The sequence below is a fragment of the Quercus suber genome, unplaced genomic scaffold (assembly GCF_002906115.3).
Source record: "Quercus suber isolate HL8 unplaced genomic scaffold, Cork oak 2.0 scaffold_405, whole genome shotgun sequence".
Classification (NCBI taxonomy): domain Eukaryota; kingdom Viridiplantae; phylum Streptophyta; class Magnoliopsida; order Fagales; family Fagaceae; genus Quercus; species Quercus suber.
The window spans coordinates 302,988-326,634 of NW_027069856.1; the positions used below are offsets into that span (position 1 = coordinate 302,988).

At 33.2% G+C, this 23,647-nt stretch overlaps 1 protein-coding gene across 2 annotated transcripts; it reads right to left on the reverse strand.

Moving 5' to 3' along the window:
• Window positions 1-2,300: 2,300 nt before the first annotated feature.
• LOC112006691 (uncharacterized) lies at window positions 2,301-19,033 on the reverse strand. 2 transcript variants are annotated; one of them, XM_065761306.1, is made up of 18 exons: window positions 18,664-19,030; window positions 18,038-18,216; window positions 15,160-15,298; window positions 13,108-13,262; window positions 12,623-12,706; window positions 12,413-12,475; window positions 11,608-11,739; window positions 11,268-11,474; window positions 10,233-10,352; window positions 9,744-9,793; window positions 7,643-7,805; window positions 7,376-7,514; window positions 6,067-6,164; window positions 5,817-5,915; window positions 4,890-4,979; window positions 4,702-4,783; window positions 2,892-3,022; window positions 2,301-2,798 (listed from the first exon to the last, which is right to left on the reverse strand). In XM_065761306.1, exons 2-18 carry the CDS (start codon window positions 18,164-18,166, stop codon window positions 2,655-2,657), a joined length of 2,025 nt encoding a protein of 674 aa, XP_065617378.1. In that variant the 5' UTR covers window positions 18,167-18,216; window positions 18,664-19,030; the 3' UTR covers window positions 2,301-2,654. The 2 variants fall into 2 exon arrangements, with proteins under 2 accessions (XP_065617378.1, XP_065617377.1); XM_065761305.1 differs by lacking the exons at window positions 2,301-2,798; window positions 2,892-3,022; window positions 4,702-4,783; ... (1 more) ...; window positions 5,817-5,915; window positions 6,067-6,164 and having other exon boundaries at window positions 7,278-7,514; window positions 18,038-18,246; window positions 18,664-19,033.
• Between the last annotated feature and the right edge of the window lie 4,614 nt (window positions 19,034-23,647).

The window sequence follows — 23,647 nt, forward strand, 5'->3', positions numbered from 1 at the left end:
AGTTTTGATTTATACTTTATAGATTAAAACTTTTTAAAGCACGATTTACTCTATAATTTATACTACCAAGTGCTTTAATTTTGATTGAAACTATTAGATTAATTAGTGAAAGAAATAAACAGTTTGAAACAAGTAATTATGCTTGATTAATTAAAAAATGATTTAAATCATTAAAATTAAATTATAAAAAAGATTGTAAAGATAAAAAGAATATCTAGAAATTTTATGATGAAAGAACATACCATGACGCCAAAAAAGACCAAGGGTGCGTTTGGTACACTGAATGTTGATTACATTAGGAATAGTCATCTTTATTACTGGGAATAAAAGACATGGTAATGGAATAACTATTACTATTCATAAGTTTGGTTGTTACATATGGAAAGCTTGTAAAAAATAATGTATAAGGAAACTTTATATTTTTAGAAATATATTAATTTTAAAACTTATTATATGCACTAAGGAATAGCTATTACATCCATTTTAAAGAGGAATGACTATTTTTCAATTTAAAGAATAATTATTCTAATGTAATAACTAATCCATGTAATAAAGATGCAACCAAATGACCGAATTGATATTACACATGAATAACTATGCTATTATAGGAGCTATTACAGCGTACCAAACGTACCCTAAGTTTTTATTAACAAAATGTGGTAGATAATTTAAATAATCTAAATATATAATGGATTTATTTTAAATTTCTTTTATTAAATTTCTTAAATCCACATAGAATAAGCTATCTTTTTTTTTTCTTTTAGAATCATCTTGATAATTGAGGTGCAACTTGAAATTTTAAATTTGGAATAGACTAACTACCTTAATAATTAAAAAACTACGTGTCAAGAAACACATAAATTGAGCAATACGTGTAATACATATGTTAAGGTAGTTGGAACAAACAAGATTCGTTGAGCATAACTTATATTATAATACTAATATAATGATAGATGATTAAAATAATTCAACTAAATGATAAATTTTATGTAAATTTATAAGTTTATAACTGATGGTACTCCCTCATCTCAAGCTCAAGCTTATAAGGCTTGGGGGGAGAGAGTTACTTTTGAAAATTAAAAAAGCCAAAACCAAGTACAAGTGCAACACTTGCTTGGACAGAAGCTAAAATGTACCCCACAGATATAATGAACTTAACTAATAGTACTTTCTCATTCTCAAACTCATGCTTATAAGATTTGGGGGGATTGAGTTAAAATTGTCTAACTTTCGGAAACTGAAAATTTGATTGCACCATTTTTTTAAAGGGTAAAACCACAAAACGTAGATACATGCATTATTTAGGTGCCTATATTATCATTATATTAAAACACATAACTAATTTAACTTAATTCTCCTTGAATAAAATTGATCCCATTTGTTGGCTCAAAAAAAAAAAAAAAAATTGACGCCATTTGTACTCCATTAAGCAACGCATATTTAATTAGAGAGCCTAACGAACCAAAGAAATTGTACCCATTATTTAACCTACTTTAAAATTAAAAAAACTTCTGAAATCTAAAATTTTAATTTGAGTAACATTTAAATTTCTTGAATTAAGTAATAAATTTTTATCTAAAATAAACTATCTTAATTATTTATAAATTATTTGAAACTTGGTAATAGATATAGATGGTTGAACACGTTTATTTTTCAATGGAATAATTTTTAAAATGAAATAAACTATCTTACTAATGTAAATCATTTGAAGCTTTAGTAATAGAAATAGAATGTTGGATTTGAACCCTGATCGATCTACAAAACTCTTGGTCTCATGTCATCTTAGTACTACAAAAATATATATACAAAAACCAGCTACATTCTTATAGAAACTACAGTACACGGTTAAAATTAAAACTTCACGGACTCAAAACAAATAGAAATACTTTCAGGACTGAAACACATAAAAATACTTTCAAAATGTATAACAAATGGAAGCCCAATAATCCAAGTTCATTGTTTTTGCCCTTTTATAACCCTAACTTTGTCAGCTCGACAATTGACAATTGTAAAATATTTTGTAAAAATTGCTCCAACTCTAAACTCGTTATATATGAAAAGGGAAATTTATCTTATGGAGCTGCAGTATGCATTGGCTCCGTCACAGCACATGGCCCCAAGCTTCTGTGGAGCCCACTTGCTATGAAGGAACCACTGCATATAGTGACTGACTCCATTAGATACTACTAAATAAAAAGAGTTAGGAGAAAGGTGCACTCCATTACAGTTACCCAAAGAGATATTCACATATAGTGATTTCTTCTTTTTCAAGGAAATGAGGTTATTAAAAATGGCTACCCTGTGAAAACTTAGCAATCACTACATATAACAAGAATATGATAATAATATACAAGGTGAATCTATCCCTAACTCTCCTGATCCGGACAACTGAAAGAAATAATTCCAGGCCTGATGTTGAGGACTATCAAGTGTACCAACTGGATCATACAACTCACCAGCACAGCACACAATAAAAGATAATCGTGAAGTGTAGCTAATTATACATATCTCAAGGACCAATTTGCTGATGCCAAGTACATACTGAAATCCAATAAAACTTGCAATGACTTGTGCATGTAGGCATCGAAGCCATACTTCAGTATCTGCTTCTATTACCAGTAAACCTTGAAGGCATTGTGAACATCAATTCCCAATCACCTCCTTCGTGCTGGATTTGTTTGATGGTGGGCTTTGCTATCATTCCGTATCCTATCAGCATACATGGGCAGGCGAAGGATCTCTTGAATCTCATTCAACAAAATTTCCTCTGTGATATTGTCTCTTATGCTCCGAAGTACCTGTTTTTAAAACAAGCAAGCAACTTTAGTAAGTTCAGTTGGCTAAAATTGATACAAATGAGAAATTGTACAAAATTTAGTGACGAGCACAACCTTCCTGTAAGTATTGAAATCATTCGGAGTTGATTTATCTGTTCTGATTCGCATAAAGATCCATTCCTCAGTTTCAGGATCCCACGAACACTCAATAATCTTTCCCGAATATAAAGAAGGATCTGAACCATCTGCAAGATTTTTAACCTTGGGAATGTAAGAAATTATAACAAAGAGAATATATTACCTATATTTATATCTAAATAAGAATAAGCATAAAGAAATTAAACAGAAAATTAAAGCATATTCAACAATATGCCTAATAGTAAAATCATAACCAGGCTTAAAAATTACTAGATAACTCTCAAAATTGGATTAGAAATCCACGATATTCAGATGGAAATAAGAGATACAGCACAAAAGCATCCAAAAAATGAGATCGCTCTAGTTAAATCACAGCCCTTTGTTGTTTTTACTTCTTTTTACATTTTTGGTGCTAAAAATTGCATAACTGTATATTCAAAACAGACAATCAAAACAATAGATCATGAATACTAACTAATCATCCAAAAAATAGGAAAATTAAAAGAAAGAAAAAACAGAAACAGGTAAGAGATGATATAAATCATGCCACATGACTTGGAAGTTTCAATAACTAACACCAAGCAAGAGGTTAGATCATGTGAATTTCATATCTTTTCCAGTTTTCAATATATTAAGCTAGATTAAAGTTTTTTGAGACATAACAAGGTACATGGAGAGATCAACTATGCACAACCAAAACCTACAGGAAAAATAAACTGGCTGTCAAAGATATTAAGAATTTGACAGAAATCTCAACCTGCAGGACAATAAAAAGCATCAATGCCAATTCTTAGCCTCTTTGAAGGTAGGGTAGTATTATCCAGTCACAGTTACATTTTTATATAATTTATCTAGGTGCTTAAGTAAACAAGAAAAAAAAATCCCATCTGTTCTCAAAAATCTTTTAGGCCAAACTACACTTATCAAAGTTTGGGGTACTGTCATTTTGGAGGGAAGGATAACATTGAACAAAACCCATTTGGCTGCCATATTCTCTTTCACTGCTGCCAATGTTCTCCCTCTTCTCCCATATTTTTTTCCTATCTCTTTAGTTTGGGAGAGACAGTGATTTGGTATTACAAAGCTGCCTGATGGATTGGATGGGGCTTTGGATGTGCTTCTCAGTTGCCAGTCTAATTCGTTCTTGCATCGTAATGTTCATCCACTTCTTGTGCCAAAATTTCTTTCCATTTTGATAGGTTTGACCAAAGAGACAAAAGAGAACACAATTTAAAAGAGGAAAGGGGAGATATAGTGCTGGAGAGCTACACAGATTTAGTTGGGTCATTGTTAGCTAGATATGGAGGAAGGTGGGGCTGAGACATGTGGATCTTGAGTGTTTGTGTGTTTATGCTGTTGTCTTTGAAGGAGAGGTGAGGGAGGAGAGGGAAATGAAAAGGCAGAAAAGTTATAAATAAATAAAATGAAACAAATTTTATTAGCCACTTTTTAGTATTAAATGTTGGAAAAATACTAAACTACATCATTTATGGTGGTCAATGGCATCCCAGATAATGGGTACGGACAGAAGGACCACATTGAACATGTTTCAGAAGTTAAGAGGGTGAAACTGAAAATTTTGTAACTTAGAGAGACCCAAATTAAATCAACCCCAAATTTAAAGGGTGTAAAGTGCAATTTAGTCAATATTTATAAAAATCTCATAAGTGAAATCTGAGTACTCATTTGTGCCAATATTTTAGGAGCAATCCACGTCTGTTTCAGAAATAGATAGTTTTGCAAGATGAGTTAATGAAAAAGAGAGGTGTGTGTGGAATGCATTAACCTTTGAATGCAACCCGACTCCCTTCCATCAGTCTCTTCTTCCCTCGTTCATGCACAAAAAGAAGCTCATGATCATCATCCACCTGTACACAAAAGTGGCTTCATATACTAAGGCCTGGAGTCAACATAGTGAGAAAAGAGAGAGAGAATCAAATCAATAGCTAAAACTAATTAATTTGTTAGTACAACCTCGAAGAGAAAGTCAACTGAGTTCATGTGAGCAAATTTCCACTTCAAGAGGCCTTCATGTGTGCGAGGAATATAAGGATCATCCCAACCCTGGAAAAAAATTATCAGTAATCAATTTTGTAAAAACTTAAAAAAAGGTACAAATGCTTGTTGACTGTATAAACCACAGTGCTCTTCCCCCAAATGATGAAGGACAAGCCTTTTACATAGCATTAAGATTGCAGGCACCAGAGAGAGGGCTTGCTAGCTCAGAGGGTTCAGGTCTCTATAAACCTCTGATGTACTGGTGGTGACTTCAGGGCCTTCTAATATTTAAGTAGAAACATGCTTAAGTAGTAGATGAAAGGTCATCTGCACTGAATACAAGGTAATAGTTGAAAGCTTATCTGATGTGGGAGCACAAACAGAAATTATTTCAATATTTTATTTTGGATTTTCATTGGATTATTTCATATTTGAAGCTTTATTTATTTAGTTTCAGTTATGATGGGAGTTAAATTTCATGTTCTTAGATGGTGATTAGAAGTTTGAATTAGTTTGGTTTAGTAGTTTAGGTTCAGCTAGGATTAGTTGTTATCTTTATCTCTTTATTTCTTGGAAGCTCTATATAAGCTCCAGATGGTTTATTTGTAGTGAGACTATTATTATCAATCAAAGATTTCATCATGAAAATACTTTTTTGTTTGGTGGTGATTCCAAACAACCCTCAGGTGGCAAAGCATAAGGTTAAGCGTGGGACTGTTCTAGGTGGTCAAGCCTAGACTATCCTGCATCACTATCTTTATGTCACCGAGCAATACATAATGTTGAACAAATAGATTTTCTCCAAAAAAATAATTTCTAGGGAAGTTAAACCTCATAAATCAGACAATTATGAATGATGTTTGAATTCCATAATTTTTTTCACTATTTTCAATCCTCAACAACCTGAAAAATAAGACCATCTGATTCATGTGAAAGCTTTGGAATGAACTCCTTTAACACCTTGGTAACAGTAGAGAGCAACCAAAAGTCTTTCCTCCTCACCTGACAAACATTTAAACCAAATCAACAACCAATCCAGCAGTACTTAGAAAAAAATAAAAAATAAAAAATAAAAAAAAAATAAAAAAAAAAAGCCAGCAGAAAGGAGATCAATGAAAATATAATTGAATGTTGGCAGTCAAATAATACATACCCTAAAAGGTTCAAGGTCGTATCTATAATAAGGATTCCTACATTGGTAAAGATTGACGCGTTCATAATTCCTCAGAGAGGGAGAGGGAAAAAAGGGGGGGGGGGGTGGAGGGGAAGAACAAATCCAGAAGAAGTATGCACTTAATTTTACTTGTAAAGAAATAAGTAAAGTGAATTAAGGACAAATGGCATCAAAAACAGCTTAGGCTATTTCACTGTCAGGAATACAATGTTGACTATTCTGTGAGCTGTATTACTAATAAAGCACATTTGTCTATTCCAAAATCTAAGCCAAATGGGAAACTTCAACAACTTGACAACAAAATATATCATAATGAGAACAGTGGAGGATATAAATCCAGGAGAATAGCTTATGACACAATTGTTTAAATATATATATCTTATCCACTTATCATTTCTTTTTGTGACCCAGAAAGAAATCCTATAATATCCATTCAAAACTAAACTTCAGCAGGCATGTTACAAGAATAGCCAATGAGATAGATCTTAAGTCAAGATTAAGGAAAATTATTTTATAAGAGGAAGATTTAAGAATATATGATTTTCCAGAACCAGAAAAAGGAATATATGAATATAAGCAAAAGGAGAAGGGTAAATGCATGATTGCCAATATAATCAATGATTTGAGAAAATGAATATATTCAAAATGAGCAAAATTGGCACCAATTGAGGACAAGATGAGGGGTAGGCAAACAGAAAAACAATCTATTAGTATGAGTTACTTATTTCAAGATGAACCAATAAGAAGGATATAATAGAGGCTGTGAGATAAGTCCTGATTCCCAAGCATATTACAGTGAATATTGGTCACCATGAAACTAAAGGAAGAATTCATATAACAGACCCAAGTACTAACTTATCAAAAATATATATAACAGACCCAAGTACTGGAGATAATAGCTGCCCCATGTCGGGTGGCTGAATATTGTACATGAACCAAACAAATAGAGGGATCATTGATCCACATCATGTTGGTGGAAGTTACAAGATAAGGCTTTTTAAAAATTTAAAAAAAATAAAAATAAAAATAAAATCAGTACTACATAAGGTACTGATAATCTTCTTTGCCATGAACTGCATACACAGCAGTGCTTATGGAAAAAGGATTCGAGAACAACAATCATGTCAAAGGGTGAGAAAGCATGGCAACCAAGTAGTAGTTCGCATAGGGATTTATGCAAGCAATATATCATATATAATGAAAACCTAAATATTGAAATAAAGGTTTTCCTGCACAATGAGAATGAGACATTTAGTATGATTTTTTAATATAAGTACTGTAAATCCAACCTCTATTATAGAAACTTGATTTATTGCCATCATATCATAGATGAGATATCTTCTCTCTTTCTTATTTGTATCGGGAATTTTATCAATTATCATTTCCCCATCAAGTAATGTATAGTGATGAGTCTTGTCCGCTAAACCCTTACACACAAAAAAGAAAAAAGAAAAAAAAGGAAAATGTCAGACAGGATCTCATCAATAAAAAGAAGATATATATTTAACATTGAACACAAGGAGCATTCAAACAGCAGAGGTATATGCATGCATACATCAGTCGTGTTTCTGCAAGGAAACCTCATCTGGACCCGTCGAAAATTAAAATTCCTATCAATTAAGTAACATCCATCCACAGTTATTAGCATCATATATCGTGTCCCGTCAGCTTTCCATGTGGCATAATAATAACGTTGCCTTAACAGTTGCAGATTGTCCCTGAATGCCATAAAATGGAACTCAGTCAGACACTTTATGAAACCACAATCAAGGGGAGCACTGAATGGAAAAGAACTTCTACAATCAACTGCAACAGAAAGTTGCCTTGCTGATCTGTAAAACTACAATGCCATGCAAGAAAACAAGAGCTACTATTTTCTTAAAATCTTTTAGATAATCAGTAAAAATCAGTTTCTAGTACCACATTCACTGTAATGCCAACAACCATAGTGACTCTAGCACATGCACTGCACACTTGTGTTTGACTAGCGTTCAGCTTTTCACAAATATTCAGTGACTCTAGTACATGGTTAAAATCAGAAATTACAATTAGCACAGTAGCCATTCACTACTCCTTATTGAAGCAAAGTGATGGCAGCCATGAAAAAAGGGAATGCCTGCTGCGCTAATTGTAACTTCTGATTTTAACCATATTTGAAATTCTAAATCCATAGGGAACACATGATATCTGGTAGAGAGGAGGTTCACATGGTTTCAAATGTCATGCCACAAGGAGACTTTGGTAAAACCAGTTAATTAAATAGTACAGTAGTGATGAGCAATTTGAACTTGGTGACAGCAATGTAACTTTTGCAACATTTGTGCAAATTTTATGTTGGTATTATCACTGTGTTTCCAAAAAACTCGAAGTTTTCATGAGTTTTAGGAGTATTCTCTAAATTTTTTTGACAGTCTATTAAATTTTTATTAGGTTATTCTAGAACAGTGAGTCCAGAGTCTCTCAATCCTAGTAATTCGAGAAAGGCCCAATATGTTTAGTCATGTTCAAAGGATAAGCTCCAAGTTCCATTCCTTTCTTCATTCTCTATCTTTTCTTCTTATCTCTCTAATTTTCTTTGAACATTGCAATAACTGTCCATTTTGCTATTTAAATAAAAGCAGCAAATCAAAACAACCACATATAAGGATAATGAAAAGATAATAGCAAAGTCACATTCAGGCAATCCATTTTTTTATAAGTACATTCAGGGAATCATATTAAACCTAATTTCAAGGTTAATTCCCTTCCCCCACACCTTCACCTCTGCCCCCGATAAAAAGGGAAAGATGACTGCAGTCCTACACAATAGACAAGAATTAAGGAAGAGGAATTTGGATGCAACATTTTTTTTAATGATTCAGTTGGCCAAATAAGGATCAATGTCATATATTTTGTTCACAGCCAGTCCTAAGCTCAAAAAGGATGGTTGTGATGGGTTGACAACTGACGTCAAATTTAGTCACACTATTATGAAAGGATCCTTCGTTCAAAGGAGAGCAACTGATGCACCAAGAACAAGTTGAGGCAAAAAAGGGTAAAGAAAGACCAAAAATAACATTTATAGTAATAGTAAAAAAGGACATGAATTAAGCGACCGAGCATGACTTCAGATAGAATAGAATATGGAAAAAAATACATGTGGTTGACCCACACTGTTCTTGAGCTACACTTATCAAAAACACACTCTTCTTGAGCTACTATTCAAAGCCCAGAACAGCAACCTGTGAACTTGAATTTTCCCCTTTATTTCGCCTTCAAATCAAATCCCTTCCTTGCCCTAATTCCAACCCCGAGTACCTAGTATTTTTCCAGCCTTTTCCACCACAAAATTCTAACCAAGACACCCTAATTTATCAATTTCTCCCCAAATACTTTGTCCTACAGTGGTTTGGACTCAGATTTTGTTCCCTACATCATTAATTCTAAGTTTTCTCCTTCACATATCAACACTCTTGCATACCAAAACTTGTAACTCAAAAGACAAATAACAATAAACCATTCTTTCCAAGACAAACTTCTGCCTACTTCATAAATGTGACAGTTGAACACAGAATGCATACCAATGATTGAGGCATAAGTAGCCACAAAATGCTTAATTAATACAACAGAACAGAACAACAGAAATTAACTTTTACTAAAGATTCAGGTAACTGAACTTGTTAAGAGAAACTGGGTGTGATCCTGGAAATTGTGTGCTTCCTCTTGCCTGAAATTAAAGGAAAAATCAGTCAGAACCGCTATTAAACATTTAAATACATGAATTGGGAAAAACACAACACAACAAGATCGCAAGAACATGAGCAACGCCTTAATGGACTGAAAAAAAATATTAAAACAACACTATGGAATAAATGTGCTTGTAGAAGCTCGAACAAATATGAACGAAGCAGCTAAGACAACAAAAAAAGTAGCAAAATACTATATAAGAGATGTCCAGGTGATCTGAAAGAATTATTAAAAGACTGGAGTGAGTGTGCTGGAAGAACCTCTAGCAACATAAATATCATAGGACTTGCAAATCAAATTATGTAACAAAGATTACAATAAAAATTAGAGAAACAATGCAAACTAAGATTTCTCTATCTTAAATACAATGGTGTGATACTGCAGACATGACAAATTAGAGAGAAGTTTAAAGAGCCTACCCCAACACCCAACCTAAGTGTTTGATAGCAGAAATGACGCATTGCATCTTGCTGGTCCCTAGGTATCTCATCTCCTAATACATCATCATTGGTCATCTCTACATCTATCTCATGGGCCTCCTGAAACAAATAAAAGGTTTGTTAAACCCAAAAAACAAGAAGCATATATAAGGTAAAGGTAAATGAAGAGCATGCAAAAACCAATACGAAAAAAAGCAACCTGTTGTTGGTTCCATCAAATTATCAATAAGAGTAGCTACCACATATGTCATCTCAGATAACAATCTATTTGTTTTTTTGGGGGTGGGGTGCCTTAACAAAGTTCCACACAGGTGGATCAATAAAGAATAAGACAGCTTGCAATAAGAAAACCAGTAACTGTACAGTCATGTACACACTTAACATCAAAATTCTAGCCATAGTTTGTTTATCAATAAAGCATTTTAACTTGAAACAATTTTCTTGTAGAAATTTTTACATGGAATAACCAAACTTCCCTTTATACTCAGTAGTCAGTAGTAATTCATTCTTCAACAAAACATATATATTATTGTGCTATTTCTGGAGGTCTGTTTAGTTTCAAGGCATAGGACTATTAGAGCAACCCAACAAAATTATACCAGATAGGAGTAACTAAATAACAATTAGATTTTTATGCTATGTAGAGGAGGCCTAAAAATAATGTTGAACCTTATCAAAGTGCAAAACTGAACTTTTCTTCAAATCTTAAATCAGATCACTTGATCATTTCTGAGGCCAAGTAAAGATGTTGGAGGAGGATATTAACCCCCAGCTGTAAATTATAGCTAGATTATAGACCTGACTTGAGAAAACAATCTAATTGTCAGTGTATCTAGGGCAGTTGATTTTATGTGCACAAACTAGCTTTTTTTCAAAAAACTAGGCTAATGACTCTCAAGGCTAAAATTATCATTTACCACTACAAGCAGCAGCTTTCATTGGTATCACACCAATCATATAGTGAAAATAATTTCAGAAACTATCACCAAACAATACTTTCAAAACAATGCATACATGCAAGGGAGCAGCCAAAACTCCATCATCATCATCATCTGGCACTGCTTCACCATTAAGATCAAGATCAGAAGACCTTTTCCACTCTGGAGTTGAAGGGCAAACAACCATCTCAGGCTTCTTTTCATGATAAAATGTATACAGTGCATCAATATAGTCTGGTTTGTAAATTCCCGGAGGACGTGCGTCAGCAAACATTTTGATTGCCTGCAGAATAGTCAAAGCACCCCCCCCCCCAAAAAAATAAAAAAAAAAAAAAAAAAAAAGAGAACACATTTAGAAAATATTAAAACTCAATTAACATGCTCATCCAACTTTCAAAGATCAATAAACAACAGACCTGGGTGACAGAAGCTTGAAGTGAGCGCATAATATAATGAACAATCATATATCCAGTGCGATTATGCCCATGTGTACAATGGACAAGAATATACTTCTTTGAGTGTTTCTGGCGAGCGACGAATTGTGAGACCTGAAAAGAAAAGGTACGTTACAGATAAAGAATTCATACATATACATATAATACACACACACAGCGCATATAAGGCTTTCAAAAGCAATTGCTTAATTTTTAAGCCATATGGACACAATAATAATTCCAGACAAAAGCATTGGCCAGTCTTCCATGGGTGATTCCAATAAGGAAAATTTGACAATCCAAGAGAAGATGATTTTTATTATAATTAAAGAAAAGAGTGCACATGAAAAACAAACAAGTACCACCCAGGAGGTCACCCATCCAAAGAAAGATGATTAATGCTTGAGATAAAATTTGGTGCACAAATGTGCACCATAAAAACAAACCAAAGGACCACCCCAGAAGGTCACCCATCCAAAAAAAAATGACTAATGCTTGAGATAAAATTTGTTGCACATATGTACACATGAAAAGCAAAACAAAGGACCACCTTTGTTTCTTATTGCTGCTATATGCCAGAAATGTATATACTACTTGTGTTTCAACTCATTAAATGATGCATGAGCAAAATATTTATGAAAAAAAATAAACCAATAGAATTATATATAATACATTAAACTACATAGCAGTCAGATACAGACAGGGATGTTTAAAATAAGAAACAATACCTCATACTTTGGTACATTACCCAAAAAAACAAAAAGGGAGGAAGAAGAAGAAACAATACCTCATAGACAAAGTTATTTACAGATGCATTGTCAGGTACAGAATCCCGCCCCTTGCATTGAATCTAGACCACAAAACAATTTGAGGGGGAGAAATAAGAACCATTCAATAATAAAATCACCCAAAACAAAAGTAAAAAAGAAGAAGAATTCAATCACTCAATTAGAAGTCGTAAACAGAAAACAGGAACTATATTGCAATCCACTGATACCTTAACATGCTTGATACCCTCTTTCTTCAAATCCGTTGCTGGATAATAACGTGTAGTATTTGTCAAATCAATGACCAAACCAAGCTGAAAAATAAGTGAACAAAACTTAGATACCATGCAAACAAATCCCTCCACCCGAAAAAATTATTATAAAAAGTTATAAAAAAAATTTAAAAAAAAAAACGATTCTTTTATGTTATTTTCTAACAGGAATGTGCATGTTTTATTTATCTCTTTCTTTTTTGTTAAAAGAAAAACAGCCTGGATGTAATATGCTCAAATGTTTTGACAGAGATATAAAGCGATTCAACAAGAAGTTCCAAGTTCAAGAGCTATTTCCAAGTTAAACACAATATTCTTCCCTTCCTAAATGAAGAGAGTTCTCTCACCTTTGAAAATTTCATAGAAGATGCGATTTGGGAGAGAGGGGGTGGGGGGGAGGGGTGAGGGGAACAAAAAAACCTTCAAAACCTAGGATTACTTACTTTTCTTCCTAAAACTCTTTGTTGATGAATCACTTGCTTAAATGAGTATCTTTTACCAGGAGGAACATTGTCATTGTAGGATTCACCAAGTGGAACCTTAGAAGGAATCATGACACCACATACTTCCTGACCAGCAGCAGGGCATTCCAACCAACCTGCAATATGAAGAACAAAACAGTTAAAAAAGGCAATGGAGATGGGAGGCCAAAAAAAAAAAAACTTCTAAAATAAACTAAACGATAAAAATCAAATCATTCCTTGCATCTGTAAAATGTATTTTTAGTATATGGGACCCTTTTCTTTTTCTATTTTTTGGATTCTTGGCTAACCTAAGATTGTCAGGAGAAATACAAATGAGATAATGGCCAAATAAGACCAACTTTCAACAACAACAATCACTTAGATCATATGAACGCTACAAAAACTCTCAAGTTCCCAAGAGAAATGGAATAATTTTTTTCCAATATACATATTTCACATTATGACTAAATGCAAAATTGGCACACATCACACCAAAACAAGATGCTGCCCATAGCAATGCTTTTTCCCTCCCGATACGAGTAATCTAAGCAATCATTGTATAGTTTTCATATCAGTGGCAGAGCCAGGATTTGGTTTTTAGGAAGGCAAAATTTATACACACATGTACACGTGTACGCACACACACGAGTATGTTAAGTGATATTTTAGTGTTAAAAGTCAAAACCCATAAAATGATAGCATGTTCATTACATTGTGTTTATAAGTTACAAATTATCTTCATGAATAAGCCTTTTTTTAGTTTTTTTCAAAGTCAAAATTACACTTATTCAAAAGTAAAATGATAGAGATTGAATTACTACTATGCCCTTATTATCAAAAGTAGGATAAAAAATTAGGGGTAATTTTGTACTTTTCTTCTTAATGCCATTTTCTTTCCTTTTTTTCTTCCCAATTTGGAAGGAGAAATGGTAGGCCCGGGTGGAAAACTTCATCCGCCCCAATTTCTTTCCTCCTCCTCCTCACTCCAACCAAACAATGGAAAATTACATTTTCCTCTTCGTTTTCCTTCTCCCATTTTTCCATCATCTCCCCACCACAACCAATCATAGCATAAAAGACATTGATAGAATAGGAAAGATTTTCTTCCCTTTTTTACTGAATGAATTTTGGCTTATAGAAGAGATAATAATGTATTGATTATAAGTATGGTAAAAAAAATTAATATATCATCAAGAAATATATAAAATAAATTCATATAAAAATATGAAAACCAAAAAAATTAAAATTAAAAAAAAATCAAATTATAATTAGGGAGAAGGGGGGAAATCTAAAAAAAAAAAAAACCATTAACTAAATATTTTGCAGGAGGGGGAAGGGGGCAAATTGCCCCCTGGCTGTGCCCATGTTTCACATTACAAATTTCATACATACTTCATGATAAATAATGATCATATACGTTTGTCATCAAAAAATAAAAATATAATTATCATATATGTTGGAAATATTAGAATTTCATTCAATTATAGCTGAAGTTTGGTCCACGTACACATCAATTGCTTCTTTATTTTTTTGATAATTCAATAATCAATAGTTATAATGAGAGAAGAGAGATTTCAATCCTAAACATCTCCACCAAAAATACGAGGAAATGCCAATTGAATTGCAAGGATCTTGGCACTTTCATTTTTTATTCCACATTAGAAAGTTTCAGGTGTAATTGGGCGTTTACGAAATTCATAAACAATTGAATATTCAACAATGTGGAGTCAAATGTTAAGGCGCTTAAAACTAGATTCTTAAGATTGTTGTTTGAGTGGTCCAAAACCATATGAGCTGTGTGCATAACATATCCCCTCTTCTCAAAATTTTATCATCTATCAGAGACAGAGAGAGAAAACAAATTGCCAAGGAACTCTTATGCCCAAACGAATGACAAAATTACTGTAGAACACAACACAATTCCACCAAACTAAACAGTAGAATTGCACTATTGACAATTAACTATATGCAAATCCCCCCCCCCCCTCCTCCCAAAAAAAGTAAACAAATCAAAACAAAAGAAGAACTTACCAGGGGGAAGCCTGCTTTTATCATAAATTTTAACGTTTTTTGTATGAAAAAACTGATCATATGCAACTGGTTGAGATACATGGACTGGTCTGTCATCTGGACGTTCTCTTTTCAATCGCTTGCGTCTTTCATCACGCTCCTAACATGAGAAGCACGCTAGATCAGCCATCATAAATAAATTCTGGCACACAGATACCTACTTCAATGCTTATCTCTTGGTGCATGCATGCATGTGTGTGTGTATAAGAGAGAGAGAGCACAATACTACTTAAACCAGGAGTAATAGCATCCAATTTCATCAAAAACAAAGTTCGATAGGTTAAAACTTAAAACAACTAAAATATTAAATTTATACTTGTTATCAATGCATATGAAAAGAGTGAAAATTTCTTCCACCATCCTATTCTAAGTCCCCATGTACAGGGGGGCCAAAACATAAATAGGATCTTCTGCATTCTTATGGTGTGCATAATTTAACTTGTGGTTCAGCCACTGGAACTGAGCATTTCCAGGGGTTTAATTCCATGAATGGTATAATTCCCATAAAATTTAGTCACTATTTATGGATGGATCCATTATAGATGCTTGTTGGGCTCTTACTAACAATGCACTACATGAGTCCCTGGATGCAGTGAAAAGTTGGCAAGGGTTAGCTAGGGCATTCCCTGTAAGCAAAATGTTTGTTGGAGCATCCCTACTAGTGAGTCAACAATGCGCTGCATCAAACCCCATATAAAGTGAAAAGTAGACAAGGGTTAGCTAGGGTGTTCCCTGTAAATGGCACACTACAAAGGCATAACTTTGGTGGACTAGTGCAGGTAAAAAAGTAGGTCCAATAGAGTAGGATTTGTTTAGGCACTTGGAATATAAGTTCTTCAACCAGGAAACTAATAGAAGCAAAAGATACAATTATTAGGAGGAGAATAAACATATTATGTCTTCAGGAGACTAAGTGGGTAGGTGAGAAATCTATAAAAATTGAACATACATGATATAAATTAGGGTATACATTACTAGATAATCTTTTTTTGATAACTCGAAATAAGGAGAGAATATTTCTTCATGTTAGGAGGATTAGGGGTATAATTATGTTAATAAAACTTGCCCTAGGAGAAGAGACAATTAACATAATTAGTGCATACAATCCTCAAATAAAATTGGAGGAATCCATTAAGCATAAATTTTGGGAGGACATGGATGAATTGATTCGAGGGTTACCGAATGAGGAAAATATTTTTATTGGAGGAGACCTGAATGTTCATGTTGGAAAAGATAGTGGGGGGTTTTAAAGGAGTTTATTTAGGGTTGCGATGTGGAGTATGGAATGAACTAGGAGATTATATCCTAAACTTTGCACTAGTGTATGATTTGATATTAATGAATACTCAGTTTAAAACGAGGGAATCACATTGACACTCCATTTGGGAGGAGGGAAAGGAAAGGAAGTGAATTATTTTGGAATAGTCCTTTCATTCCCTTGTTTGGGATTTTTAATGGAGGGATTGGAATGGTAGGAGAGAGCAATCATTCATCTCTATTCCCTCAAAATATCAAATTTTATTCCCCAAGATTGGGAGGAATCAAACAGAATGAAATTAGGTTTAATGATTTTTTCACAAAAACACCCAAAATGCCCCTATACATTTAGCCCTTTATTTTAAAATAAGGGTCTAATAGTAATTTTGTCATAAAATGCTCTATTCCTTTCCCTCTATGCTACTCCCAAACAAGGTTATTTACCTTCCATTCCTTTATTTGAAAACATTCAAACAAGATTACTTGATTTCATTCCATTCCCTTCATTTATTCTCCATTCCTTTCCATTACTTAAATACATTCATTCCTTTATGATTTACTTATTCCATTCCTTTATGAACTCTCAAACGAAGTATTGGTACCTTCAAGGGTGGGACAACATTAGTCTCATGCAGCCCTAGGCAAATTATTGATCACAAAAATAATCCTAGTAAGAGGGGCTTTCTTATTAGTCATCTGTTGCTGCATTGTCCTCTTGTTTCTAATTTGTGTGCTTTCTTTCTTTATTTGCCGAGTCGGGTTGGCTTGGGTTATGCCAATTTTTGTCGATGCTATTTTGGAGTCTTTGGGTGGAGTTCAGGGAGTTTGTGGACGAGTACAAGTATGGAGGACAACTCCAACGTGTCTTATGTGGTGTATTTGGATGGAACAAAATCACTGCACATTTGAGGGGGAGGAGCTATCTTTGCCAAATCTCAAGTTTCTCTTTTTGAAGACTATTCAAATGGGAATTACAGTCATTTACTCTATCCATGTTTTCTATGATTAAGTTCCAAGATTCTTTAAGCCCCTGCCGCTGCTACAACTTTGCTCTTTACATTCTACGTTCTTTATTTTCACTTGTGTTGTCCTTTTTTCATTGTATACTTTCTGTATATGGTAAGGCCACCTACCATGACCTCTCCCAGACCCCGCAAAAGCGGGGACTTTGTACACTGAGTACATCCTTTATGAATTGCACTTATTTATCACCAAAAAAAGGGGAGGGTGGGACAACAATTTTATCCTTACTTAAAAAGTGGAAAAAATGGATGTTGTAAATATTGTAGGGTGATACCAAAAGATGGTGTAACCACTCAACATAGGGTGGTGGTACTAGATATTTGTATTAGAAACAACATGAAACCATTAGAAAAGAGCTCATATCTAAACTACGCAAAATCTCCACAAAATGACTTCATACATATGGAATTACCAAACTACCTTCCCGGAGTGCTAGATTTAGATCAATAGCAAAAATAAGTAAACTGAGAAAACCCATCCAATTATCATGACTGACAGCAAAAAAATTCTTCTATGGAAAAAGGGGCAGTTAAAGTCAAAAGATAAAAAAGAACAGTACCCGGCGTGCTATATCAACTGCAGACTCTATACGTTCTTCTGGTGCTGTGTATTCTTCTATATGCTGTCCAAAAGTGTCTTCATCTTCTTCAGGTACCGGTGAGGCATTCAAATCCATGGAAACAATCATTCAACATCCAAATGCCCGCAATTCTCTCGCGGGAATTACGAGCTCATTATCTGCATCATTTGCATTGTACTTTGCATAAACTCCACGTCCCAAAAATAAAAAGAACCAACCAAGAGTGAGAAATAAAAACAAAAACAAAAAACTTAAAGGAATCTTTATAGCAACCATTAAGTTCAGGTGAAGCACTAAGTATGAAATAGTTACAATAGTATTTATTTAATCGAAAATGGAAAACACAATTAAGTAACACTAATCCTATGCAAATTATAGTTTTCCAAAACTCCAAGCAAACCAAAAAAAGAAAAACCCAAAATATTTCAAAAGTACTTTTTCGTATTTCATTCCACGCATTTTCTCAGTGTACCCAAACAGCACGAAAGTTCAGAAAGACATGCAGCTAAACCCTAGCTAAAGCGAATTTCAAACCAAAACCAAAAAAAAAAATGAAAAAAGTTTAAAAGTTTGCTTTGAAACAATCAAAGTAGAGAAGCAAAAACCTGAATGTAATCGACGACGAAATTCTGGCCGGAACGACGATCCAGCTTGGAAGCAGAAATTTGTTGCGGTGTTGCAGAAAATTCAAATTGAGGTTTCCACGATCAGAGAAAAAATATGAAGGAAGGTTGTTAAATTGTGGGCGTGGAGAGAAGGAAAAACCCTAGAAATTGTAGTACCTTGGGTGTCCTTCGTTGCCAGTGAGAGACGAAACCCTAGCTAGTCAGAGAGAGCGAGAAATTGAGAGAGAGAGAGAGAGAGAGAGGGTTTGTTGAATTAGAGAGAGGGTTCTTTATAACTAATCAATCCCTAGAGAGAGAGAAACAGGCAGAGACAGAGACAGAGGGGGAGAGGAAATACACAATTTTGGAGATACTAACTCTATATATATATATATATATATACCATGGGAATCATGGGATTAAACAAAATTAAAAGACAAAAACAAAATATTTATCATAAAATTAAAAATAGAAAGAAATGATTTTGTTTGCAATGTAGGTAAGATGCATTTAACATTTTATTATTCAATAATATTTTTATACATTTTTAAAAAAAACAGAGTCAAAAGTGTACGTGTACAACTATAAAAAAAAATTATATACAACTACAATGAATTGTTTTTTTTTTTTTTTGAGGGTGTACAATGAATCATTAATATGTATATTTTTTAGTTTCTGAAAAGTGTGTATTACAATTTATAATTTAACATCTATTAATTTTTAACTTATGTACTTAGAGCATTCATTAGCTAAACCCAAAAAGAAAAATAAAAGTAAAAGTGGAAGGGTAAAAAATTGGAGTTGAATCTTTTCTTTTTTTTTTAATTAACATCAAGTTATTTGAGTGGGGAAGATTGACTTGGGGTGGTGACATCATGTGCTACATATTCCATAGTGAAGATAAACCTAGCAATAATTAATCTCTAATTCTCTTCTTCTTTTTTCAAATAAATTTTAAAAAAAAAGTCTCAACTTTTTCTTAATAAAATAATATATCTCATTTTTAGAACGTGGCTGCTAGTTATAATTTTTTCTAGTGAATGTACAAAGGGTTTAGTGGTTGTGCATGACTAGCTTGGCCAAGATTAAAATTAGATGTTGATACCATGTTAAAGTTGTTATGAGATTGAGTGACGAACCATCTTTTTATTGCCCTCCCTAACAATTCATGTTTAAAAAAGAAATGGGCGAGGGTATGGCTACCTCTTCCCCTTATATGAAAAATTTTAAAATTAAGTAAGAGAACAAGAATAAATATCCCTCCCATCTATTTGAATTTTTTAATTTTCTTTTTATTTCTTAACTGGGTTTGTTTTAATGTTTTATAAATTAAATTGGGGGAGGGGAAAGGAGAGTAGCCATATAATTGATAATTATAACCTTCATTTGCTAATTTAAAAAAAAAAAATATATATATATATAATGTAAATTGACATTAAAATGGCATATTTGACCGTTTAATTTTTTAAATATAAGTTGAATCTCTCTCTCTCTCAAAATTTTCATCCAATTTAGGGGAATATTTTTTGTATGAAAACAAAGAAAAAAAATTAAGGAGTGGTAGATACCCTTCAAAGTGCATTTATGATGAGAACCTCTATAATTTTATTGTTTTATGGAAGCTTGCACTATCACCAATCTCAATGGTCAGAAGTCAGAGCCCTCTCTAGTGAGAAGTCTCCAAAGAAGAGTAACAATATTCTTGTTTTAACAAATAATAACACTTCGTGAAAAATAATAGTAATAATAACACTATTCTCTATAAAAAATAAAAATAAAAATAAAACAATAATAACACTATTCTTGTTTTATATATCATTGCTATTTGCCATTCGATCATGACATGCCCTACTTCTTGTCTCTTTCTGTTTTTTTTTTTTTTTTTTTTTTTTTTTTTTTTTTTTTTTTGTCAATTATGATTGACTTCTAAATGGAAGGCAGGTTTCATGGTTCACCATGTGTTTTTTTTTTTTTTTAAATTCTCAAAAGCTTAATTATATTTATTTTTTAGTTTGCCAATAAGCCTTTTGCCCTCAAATTGGCTCTATTATTAGTCAAACTATGTAACCCATGCTACTGCATGGGAATTGATATATTATTAATCATGAGTTTATTCATGTTTAAAAGACTCAGTTAAATCTAAATTCATATTATTAACCATAAATTTTATTAACAAAACTTAGTAGTAATAGTAGTATATATATATATATATATGTATGTATAAAAGAAAGCGAGTTGAACCACAATAGATTGATATTGTATACAAGTTACAGTCACAGTCATGCGTATATTGAAAGGGTAATTAAGCCCATACAATTAATTGGTTCTTAAGTAAATAAAACTTTAGAGACATTTGACACATCAATCAAACTTAAGTAAAAAAATGTTCAAAAGTAGCACAACTATAAGCCAAAATAGAGTAATATGAAACTAAATTGACAGCATGAAGCTACTAAGAGAGAGGTGTTTGCCATAAAGGGGACTAATTAATAGGTTTAAGAATTCACAAGGTTGACATTGGATATTCTTCCCATGTGCTAAATATTGTTTTCAATAAGGTCACACCAAATAGGTTGAAAGCCATATTCGTGCAAGATTGATATCTGCAAGAGAAGTCAATCATCAAGCAAGGACCAAAGGATTTCAAAAAATGTTAATATTGACTCAATGTATGCGCATACACACAAACCCATCATTATATCAATTAAGGGAATCAAAACTAAATGAAAATATTACACAAAAAGATGAACCTTGGTGACGATGTTTATCCAAAAGATCCATTCACCCTTTTGAATCTTCAATCTCTATTGGTGATTGAAATTTTCGTAGCTTAAAAAATTTAAAATTATAAAAAAAAAAAAAAAAAAAAAAACCCTCAAAGTTGTTCTCATTTTGTAGTTTCATTTGTGTGAAGAAAAAACCTTTGAAGTTGCATGCCTGATAAAAGAAATTATCTCCAATCTCTTTTTATAGAGAGATGAATTTGTGCGTGTTTTTATACATCCTTCATAGCTGTATTATCACAAAACAAGTCCAATGGATTTAGATTGGTACTACCGATTCCCAAAGCATGAGTGTTTAATGTGTTATTAATTTCATCTCATCTCATTACCAAGTCCAATGAATTTTAATTGGAATTCAAATTTTCCAAGTGGTGCATATCTTGCAATATTCTTTCATTTTTTTTATTTTTAATTAATTTTTTGAAATTTATTTTCAATTCCCATGGCCACTTTCCATATTCAGCTTCTTGTTATAATTCCTTAGGCACTTTGAAATTTGAACCAAGAGAACAATGAACTTACGTAAAAATAAATAAAAACAATGAATCAAAGCAATGGTTCTCTCGAAAACAACCCCAAATCATATTATATTCTTCTGATTATTTACTTTGGACACGTGTATAATAAAATTAGACTCCAATTTCAAATTCTAATTGAACAATTGGAATGACACATGGCACAAAATTGAAACTCTAATTTGAAATTCTATTTGAGTTTCTCTCTACTTCACCTATTATTATATATATAGATTATAATAAGTCAAAACAACATTTTAACAGCATTAAAGTGAGCCTAGAATTAACATCATTAATAGGCAATTAATATACAAGTTAAAAAATAATAAATATTCTGTTAGAACATATATGTTTTAACTTGTTTAAGAACATATGTCACTTAGTTATGTATATTGGCTAATCCTTTGACAAAACGCACTCTGCTTGTAATTTGGTAGTTCTAGGTGTTTTTAATACTTCAAGAAACAATGTTTCAAGCTCAAGTGTTGAAGTCATCAAGTCTGTCCAAGAAAAAGCAAGTTGAAGTGCAAGATTTTTAAATCTCGACACCTCTCGATAGCTACCTCGACACCTGCTATCTATCGAGAATTAAAAAATCAGAATTCCAATCTGATTTTCTAGGGATCCGTGAATATGTTTTTGGGCTTTCTTTTCTTCTAACCCTAAACATATAAAAGGATTATTTTAAGAGCCGTTTTAGTAGACACAAGTTGTATTATCATTGAGCAATCTTTGTTTATGCAAATTGTGCTCAACAGACAAGGTTCTTGACCTAGTTCATATTCCATAAAGAAGTTGCTGTGTATTTGCACCATAGGGTTTTGTGACCAAGCATCTTCCTGCTATTCATCACGTGGATGAACTGAAGAACTTTGCAGCCAACCTTTCTTCCTCAAGTTGGTGTTCTGAAGTCGCGTACTTGGATCCGCGCATTGGTTAGTCACGTACTTGGGAGCCGTGCATCAAAGGTGGAGACTGTCACTACAGATCAGGTCCAATTGGGTATTGGGGTAAGGGTTCAACTGTAGGTTGGTAAGGTACTTGAGATTCCTTTCTTGTAACCGCTTGATTTGATAATAGTGGAGTTTCGGGAGTGGTGACCTGAAAATCACCCGGTGGGGTTTTTGCCGTTAGGGTTTTCCCCATTCGTAAACAAATCACCGTGTCATTTATTTTTCCGCTGCATAATTAGTATTTGGTGATTTGTTTGTGCTTCCACGTATTTGCATGTTAAATTTATTAATTAATAACTTGGCTAATTAATTAATTAATTAGGGTTAATCACAAAGGGTCATTCAGATTGTGACCAAACATATTCAATTACAAACATATACACTTTTTCATTTAAAAAAAAAGATGTTATGTGTACTGTGCGCCTCAAAACTGAAACCCGCTGGGTTGGGCCTCACTTGGACTCACAACCTACTTGTATTGTAGGTTTGGATTTCCTACACTGGGTCGTTCCTAACGCTAAGACTTAATGTGATCGCTTTCCTCTCCTTGGGGGTCCGACCCACCTTCTTACTCTTCTTTCTCGCTGTTTACACTCTTCTTTCAGCCCCTCTTTTTCCCAAAACTTCTTGTATTTATAGTCCATAGTTCAGTGGAGAGGTCATAATTACTTGCCAATGAGTGCTACCGGCGGTCCAGTATTATCGATCGTAAGTGGGTGGTCAGGTGGGAGTG

Bases quoted from the DNA above. Each gene is read 5' to 3' on its own strand.
- LOC112006691 (XM_065761306.1), bottom strand. From the start codon at position 18,166: ATGATTGTTTCCATGGATTTGAATGCCTCACCGGTACCTGAAGAAGAT. The intron at 13,263-15,159 runs GTAAGTTCTTCT...TTCATATTGCAG, and splicing joins TAAAAGCAGGCTTCCCCCTG to GTTGGTTGGAATGCCCTGCT. The intron at 11,740-12,412 runs GTATTGTTTCTT...TTTTCTTTTCAG, and splicing joins TAAATAACTTTGTCTATGAG to GTCTCACAATTCGTCGCTCG.